Here is an 8,148-nt window from a genome sequence, read left to right as displayed (position 1 = left end):
TCTCCCCAAGACCAGGATCTAAGTTGGACTAGGGCCTACAACCCCATTGGAGCTCGTCCTCACTGGATAACTCTCCTCCATTGCTTATCTCACTTATCATTTGCCGACTTACTCAACTTTTTATCCACCAAGTTTTCGTGTCAAATGCCCTATCAGGACTTCAGCCAGTAATTGTCAAGTTCCTCAGACCCAATTTGACTTCCTACCAAATATCAACTTATATGATTTTCTTGCCAATTTCTAATAGGACTTCAGCCTGGTGTCAGGTCTGATCAAGTCTTTCAGTCCTGCACACTTGGTAAATAGGTTAAATCACAAGTCTAACTTTAACATTTGTTATATAACAAAATCTGAGTTTGATTATTAGTGGAAACTGTACTAACAAAACTCTTCCCACCTTCTAGTCATTTGACAATCGACTATAAGTTAACCCTATGATTTATCTTCCTTTATATAACCGGGAGATGATAGATACATGAGATAACTACTCAATCCAATTTGAGTAATTTCTATCCTATCCATCTAATTCGCTAAATTCTATCCATCTTTCTATTTGATTGACTTGGTCAGTTGACCCGTCTTACCACTTAGCTCAATTATTTATTTGCTTCATCTAATTTTAAGAAGAGTTTCTTCAATTTAGGGATGACAATGGAGCGGAATAGGATGGGATGGGGTAGATTTGTCATTCTTATTCTCGTCCTTGAATTTTATCCCAGTCTAGGGATGACAACGGGATGGGTTCGAGCCGGATTTGGCTAATCCTGGAACCCATCCCGTTAGAAAAAAATGATCTCGAACTCTTCCCGCCTACTTTTTCAACCCGCCTCGTCTCAAACCTCTTGGATATTAGAACCTTAATGGATCAATATCGGTTTTGTGGAAAAATTGGAATGCCATCAATAGATAGAAGTCATAATTGACTTCAAAATTGAAATCTACGTTTCGCTTAGATAGATTTAGACTATTAATTTGCTTAAAACCTATTAAAGGTGAATGAAAAATTAATTGTTTAAAGTCGGCCCAAATAAACATTAATTACTCATTAATGATATATAAGGAAATGAATGGGAGAATAGTCTCACATCGGAAATTTTCGATGTGCATTCTTTGCTTATTAATGATGTTGTGTTAATGGAGTTAACTCAGAAAAAGACCAGGTGCTCTCTTCTCAGGGGCAAGCAACCTGCTCGCACCTGTGAGCCCGTCACGTGTGCAATGGGTGCTTTGTAGGCGCACTTTGCATGTATGCATCGTCGCGAGGAGCATTGAGGAGCTTAAATTTATGCTCCAGATGACATTGCAGTGCCTACGTGGCACTCGGGTGATGTGTCAGACTCGTATCTGACATGGCAATGCCTATGTGACATCCACGTGGGCAAGAAGAGATGACTGGACTGTTGATTGGGGCAAACAGATGGCTACCGTTGATCAAAGAGGTGTGATGGATCATCAGTGATGCGATCTGGAGCATCACACCTCGGGAGCTTAAATTTATGCTCTATATGACATTGCAGTGCCTACGTGGCACTCGGGTGACGTGTCAGACTCGTATCTGACATGGCAATGCCTATGTGACATCCACGTGGGGCAAGAAGAGATGACTGGACTGTTGATTGGAGCAAACGGATGACTACCGTTGATCAAAGATGTGTGATGGATCGTCGGTGATGCGATCTGGAGCATTAGATCGCGAAGAGTCACAATCTCACCACTTGGGATGAGGCTTGATCTGAAGCGTTGGATCGAATGGATCAGTAGATTCAGATCCGATGGCTGATGACAATATGCGAGATCTGAGGGTCACAACTCTTCAGATCTGATGGATGAGATTAAAGTGAGATATGTGAAGGGTTATAACTCTTCAGAATGGACTATCCAGATCGATCCAGCCTAAAGAACACATCCACTCACCCAAAAGGCATTCAACCTCTTCATTTGGTATAAATAGAACCCTCCAGATGCTGGAAAATTCATTCGAATCATCGAATTCATCTATTCTACTCTCTCTTGAGCATTCATCTTATCTTGTGCATAAAGAGTCCAAATAGCCTACGAGAAGGTTCGCTGGTCTCAGAATTCGGAGTGCTACGATTCCGAGACGTTCGTCGTTGTATCTATTAGGATCCTAGATGGCTAGAGGGGGGGGTGAATAGCCTCTTAAAAACTTAAACACAAATTTCTACAAAGAAACTTGTTAGCACAGCGGAATTAGGAAACTAAAACAAGAAGGAAACAAGCACACTAACACACGGATATACGAGGTTCGGGGATAACTTGCCCCTACTCCTCGGCGTGTCCGTAAGGTGGACGAGGCCTTGATCTTCGGTAGATCACACCCCGGATGACTCCGGCTAATGAAGCTCTCCTTCTCGGTGGAGAAACCTCTCCTCAAAGTCTTGAACAAATTTAAAATGAAGCACACAAGACTTACAGATCACAGTGGCTCAAAGGAAATCGAAGTAAGCTCACAGCCACGAAGATGATGAAGACAGAGTCCAAGAGCACAGCAAGCTCTCAACCAAAACACACACACCTTTTTTTCTTGCTTCTTGTTTTTTTCTTGTTATATTTTCTTTCCAGCATACACTGCTTCTTATGTCTCTGCATTCGATCAGCCTGCACCGGATCGCTGCCAATCTGCACCGAATCCCTGCTGCAAGCTACGGCTTCGCCAATCGCTTCTCTTCCTCTTCTGATTCTCTGAGCTCACACCAATAGAACCACGGTCTTCACTGGTGCCTCTGAGCTCGAACCAATCACCAGGAGTTAAGCCAATCGCCACCTGATCACTGTCAGAAACACAGCCAATCACAACCTGTAGCCATTGCTGCTTCAAATGTATTTGACGCAGAGAAAGCAGTGGAAAGATCTTTTGTCTCATTCCTTTGATGAGGCTTAATTTGAAACTAAGCACTGGTATGGTACCTGCAACCTGTATCTCCAAAAGACTCACAGCAGAAGGTTAAACAGATATGGGCAAAAAGAAGTGCGGATCAGAAAATATCAGAGAAAGCGCATGCACAATGATCTTAACTGTGGATCGGTCAGCAGACCGATCGCAGATCCTTGGACCGATCAGACAACAGCCTGATCGGTCTGAGGATGGTCTGATCGGTCGTGGCGACCGATCAGATTGGATGTGGATCGGTTCATAGACCGATCCACCACCCTTTTGCTTCTGCGGCATTTTCTCCTGATCGGTCTCCAGGCTGATCCAGGTTTAGAGCTCCCAGCCCTAAATCCTACCTGGTCCTGAGACCGAGCTACCGAGCTACCGAGCTACCGAGCTACCGAGCTACCGAGCTACCGAGCTCTCTCCGACTTCGTCCGGAGACCAAGCTACCGAGCTACCGAGCTCCCGAGCTACCGAGCTACCGAGCTACCGAGCTACCGAGCTATCGAGCTACCGAGCTACCGAGCTACCGAGCTCCCGAGCTACCGAGCTACCGAGCTACCGAGCTCCCGAGCTACCGAGCTCTCTCCGACTTCTCGTGCCAAGTCTCCAACTTGGTCTTCTCCGTGCCAAGTCTCCATACTTGGACTTTTCCCGTGCCAAGCTCCCTGCTTGGACTTTTCACCAGATGTCTGGTCAACCTTGACCCATCTGGATTTCCCTTGCCTGGCTTCACTCACCAGGACTTCCAAACTGCCTAGCTTCACTCACCAAGACTTCCACTTTCACCTAGCTTCACTCACTAGGATTTTCACCTGGCTTCACTCACCAGGATTTTCCCAAATCAGGTCAACTCACCTCGGGTCAACCAGGTCAAACTTGACCAAAGCTTGCACCCGCAATCTCCCAAGTTTGTATTCTGTCAAACATCAGAATACAACTTTTCTATTTTCTTCAAACATCAGAATAGAACTTTTCTATTCTCGTCAAACATCAGAATAGAACTTTTCTATTCTCGTCAAACATCAAAATACAACTAGAGTCAGGTCAACTCGAGTCAAGTCAACCAGGTCAACCTTGACCTAAGGTTGCACCAACAGTATCTTGGGAACGAATTGCTGCTATTCGTTAGCACCGTAGCGGAGCAATATCGTTTACGGAGATAGTGTCGAACACTAGCCTCGATGATCAATATCAGTTTGCGCACTCTGGGAGATACCGGAACCAACAAAACCCCTCAAAATCCTGCGAGTTCAGGGTGGGTTGGACCCGCTAACCCGCTAACACACCCTGGACCCGCTTCTAAACCTGGTCAACATGTTTAAATCCATCTCATAACCTGTTTGACTGAGTTTAAATTTGTCCCGAACGGGCCGGATTTAATACGAGGCCGGGTTTAAATCCGAGTCATTGTCATCCTTATCCCAGCCCCTGAATTTTATCTCTGCTCTTATCTAATCGGGGAATCCTCATCCCCGCCCATGTGGAAATTAAATCCACATCCTGATCCAAATACCTGCTTTTCATCCATGAGAATAAATATAAAAGGATATGTGAGAATCTCATTCCCATCCCCATCCTTATTTCCATCCCCGTTTCCATCTCTATCGCCGTACCATATCATATCAGGGTAAATTTGAGAATGGGGATAATAGCTTATATCCGTCTTAACCTGAATCCGAAAAAAGTCTCTTAATCTAAATCCAAATCCGAATCTAAATCCGATTTTTTTTTCCAAATCCGTCCCTCTTTTAGATTTCTCCCATGGGATCCTAAACCTATGGGAAAAATTATCAACCAGCTCCAATCCATTAGCATATGCTTAACCCAACGTCCATACCAACTTTAATTCTCTCAACTAACTATCTATCTAGTACGTTCGAATGTAACTCATTTGACAAGATTGTTCAACTTGACCTAGTACAGTCGTGGCTGCGTTCTTTCTATCTCCATTTTTTTTTTCAATACTCCAGATATTTAATTTTTACGATCGACCTGTTAAAATTTCCAACGTAAATCAAAACCGAACTTGTGTAAATCAGGCAGCCTACGTAAACACGTTCATAAATGGACTCCTGCACCTATTTTTATCCTTCCTCGTATCTCGTCTTCCAATCCGTGGTGATGGCCAAATATAGATCGAGCAGCAGCGACGCCGAGAGAAAAAAGAGGGAATAAAGTTCGAGAAGGGAGCGATAGAGAGAGGTGAAGATGGAGGGGGGAGGTCAGCCTGCGAACTCGAAGATGGCGGAGGAGGTCGGAGGGCCGGCGCCGGTACCGCCGCCGGGGCAAGGGCTCCAGGGCATCAAGGCGACGCTCAGCCAAGGCGGCCGCTTCATCCAATACAACATCTTCGAAAACATCTTCGAGGTCACCGCAAAGTACAAGCCCCCGATTATCCCCATCGGCAAGGGCGCCTACGGGATCGTCTGGTGATTCCTCCTCCCCTGTTCCCCTTCATTCATTTTGCTTTTCGGTGGTTTAATTTGTGATTTTCACATCGAATCGTGGTTGCAGTTCCGCTTTGAATTCACAGACGGGGGAGCAAGTGGCGATTAAGAAGATCGCCAATGCTTTCGACAACAAGATCGACGCGAAGAGGACGCTGCGGGAGATCAAGCTTCTCAGGCACATGGATCATGAAAATGTCAGCAGCGAGTTTCATGAATTTCTACTTCTCGCTTATATGAATACGTGTTAAAAGGAGATTCAACAACCTCGTTCGAATTGCAGATTGTTACCATCAGAGATCTGATTCCACCGGCTGTACGCGATGCGTTTAAAGATGTCTACATTGCTTATGAGTTAATGGACACGGATCTCCATCAAATCATCCGTTCAAATCAAGCACTTTCCGAGGAGCATTGCCAGGTTATGCTTCAATCTCATTCATTATTTATTCTAAACATTGTAATTAATCGACTAAACTCATATTTTTTTTTAAAAAAATTTCCACAGTATTTCCTTTATCAAATTCTTCGTGGGCTAAAGTACATACATTCAGCAAATGTTCTCCACAGAGACCTGAAACCAAGCAATCTCCTCTTAAATGCCAACTGTGATCTGAAAATTTGCGATTTTGGACTGGCTCGCACCTCCTCAGAAACCGATTTTATGACTGAATATGTTGTTACGAGATGGTACCGCGCACCAGAGCTGTTGCTCAATTCTTCAGAGTACACGGCAGCCATTGATGTGTGGTCTGTTGGCTGCATATTCATGGAACTTATGGACCGGAAGCCTCTGTTTCCCGGAAGGGATCATACTAACCAACTAAATCTATTGATGGGGGTAATCGATTTCCTCTCTTCTAAACTTTAAATCAATATCCAAATTGTCATTTTTGCCTAGAATTTGCATGATGATTGTCGTATCCGATATGACTCATATCGTGCAGGTTATCGGCACTCCAGATGAGGCTGATTTGACTTTTTTGAGTGAAAATGCAAGAAGATACCTTCGCCATCTTCCTCGCCATCCGCGCCAGTCCTTCCCCCAAAAATTCCCCCATATTCACCCTACAGCCATCGATCTAGTCGAAAGGATGTTGACATTTGATCCTAGAAAGAGAATAACTGGTGAGTTCTTACAATGTGGTTTTTTCTTTAATCTGGACAAATTTTCTAACCATCTGTTTAAATTTGTTTAAACAATGACTGTTTTTCTTCTCCGTTAGTTGAGGATGCGCTCGCACATCCTTACTTAGCCTCTTTGCATGATATAAGTGATGAGCCAGTGTGCAATGTGCCCTTCAACTTTGACTTTGAGCAAGCAGCTCTCTCTGAAGAACAGATGAAAGAGCTTATCTACAAGGAGGCTCTTGCTTTCAACCCTGCGCACCAACAATGAAATTCAAGTATTTCTTATTGGCCTACTGGTCAGTGGACCAAACAATTTAATTTACTTATCTTTCTGATGGTGTTATTGACTCATTGGTGTAAATACTTACCTCATGATGAGAATAGTTGCTCAGTGCATCTCGATTATTCGTTATGATTTGTCGCTCGAACTAGTACTGTTTTGTGTGGTCAAAGCAAAATCTATGTTTACTATCGGAGAAAAGATGGCAATAAATTGGTGCTTCCGTACGAATGCAGTGGCTTCTAGCTGCTGCACTCCGAGCTATGCAAGACATCATTGGAGTGGAAGAAATGAGACTGAGAGTGCTAGGAATGGAAGATTTGCAAGAGAAAGAAAAGACAGCTGCAAATGAAATTTTATCATCTATGTGTATTTTTTTTGCGCTATCCTTCCTCTTGCCATATATACCATCTGAGTAATTATATCAGAGGAATAATGCAGACAAGTGAACCGAGAAAGACTTCAAGTTAAAGGAACATAAGATCCCTACAGTAGAATCACCAAGCCTTCCATGCTGACTGGTGGTGGTTCTCAAAGCAACCCATATAATTTAAAAGGAGATAAATTATAGAGGTTTATTCAATCTTAACCGAGCGATATTTTTAGATAGGAGCACGAGATAATCTAAAATAGTAGCTGTATTTATCAGGAATTGAATCATGCCTCTCTAATAGTAAGTCTTGCCTGAATATCAACTCAACTACACTTGTGGGGCTCTTTCAGTACTTGTTGGAGCAAAAGGTAATATTACTCAACTCAAACAATTTAGTATTGTCAGTCTCACGGCAAGATACATACAGATAAATCATATGAGATATTTTGCCTTAGTGGAGCAGTCATTTGTATGAGGAAATCAGACACCGAACAAGATATTTTGTACCCGTTAGAAACTGACTTTAAAATCTATTAGAGCAAATATTCATGCATTACCAACTAAGTCAATTCGTGGAGACCTCCAAGCTGAACTTGTTGCATCAAAAGGTGAAGTCATCATATTTAACGGCCCCTCCCTACACTCTAAAAGGGAATAATCATAGGAGTATTTATTCTAACACAGTAACCTTTTAGTATCAACTATAAAATAATTTTATCCTTACTGAAAATTAATCTTAAAATTTATTATATTAAATACTCATATAGTATCAACTATGTCAGGCGTGGGAGCTTGTGTTTACAAAACAAAAGGAAAATTTATTCCGTGAAATTGACATGATTCCTAAGTACCATTTGGAGGATTAGATTGTTTCATGCACAGTCAATTTCTTCCCTTGTTTATGGGCGAATTAAATGCGAGTCAAACAAATTCAATTACATGTGATAGGGCTAGAAATTGTTTAAAATTTTTGAAAGATCTCATTATTCAAGATTTGTTATATATTTAAAATTTAAAA

At 42.6% G+C, this 8,148-nt stretch overlaps 1 protein-coding gene across 1 annotated transcript; it reads left to right on the top strand.

Moving 5' to 3' along the window:
- The first annotated feature begins 5,007 nt into the window (after nt 1–5,007).
- On the top strand, nt 5,008–6,856 carry LOC121994495 (mitogen-activated protein kinase 1-like). Its single transcript, XM_042548506.1, has 6 exons — nt 5,008–5,328; nt 5,414–5,543; nt 5,630–5,767; nt 5,855–6,187; nt 6,294–6,474; nt 6,573–6,856. The coding sequence occupies exons 1-6, from the start codon at nt 5,108–5,110 to the stop codon at nt 6,743–6,745; spliced, it is 1,176 nt and encodes a 391-aa protein (XP_042404440.1). The 5' UTR covers nt 5,008–5,107; the 3' UTR covers nt 6,746–6,856.
- Nucleotides 6,857–8,148: the final 1,292 nt, after the last annotated feature.

This window comes from Zingiber officinale, chromosome 6A (genome assembly GCF_018446385.1).
Source record: "Zingiber officinale cultivar Zhangliang chromosome 6A, Zo_v1.1, whole genome shotgun sequence".
NCBI lineage: Eukaryota > Viridiplantae > Streptophyta > Magnoliopsida > Zingiberales > Zingiberaceae > Zingiber > Zingiber officinale.
Note: the sequence above shows the minus strand (reverse complement) of the source record. Positions and strands in the feature narration are given on the sequence as shown.

Excerpts from the sequence above, each read along its gene's own strand:
- LOC121994495 (XM_042548506.1), top strand. The coding sequence starts at position 5,108 with ATGGAGGGGGGAGGTCAGCCTGCGAACTCGAAGATGGCGGAGGAGGTC. Across the intron at positions 5,768-5,854 it reads TTTCCGAGGAGCATTGCCAG|TATTTCCTTTATCAAATTCT; the intron begins GTTATGCTTCAA and ends AAATTTCCACAG. Across the intron at positions 6,188-6,293 it reads AACTAAATCTATTGATGGGG|GTTATCGGCACTCCAGATGA; the intron begins GTAATCGATTTC and ends CATATCGTGCAG.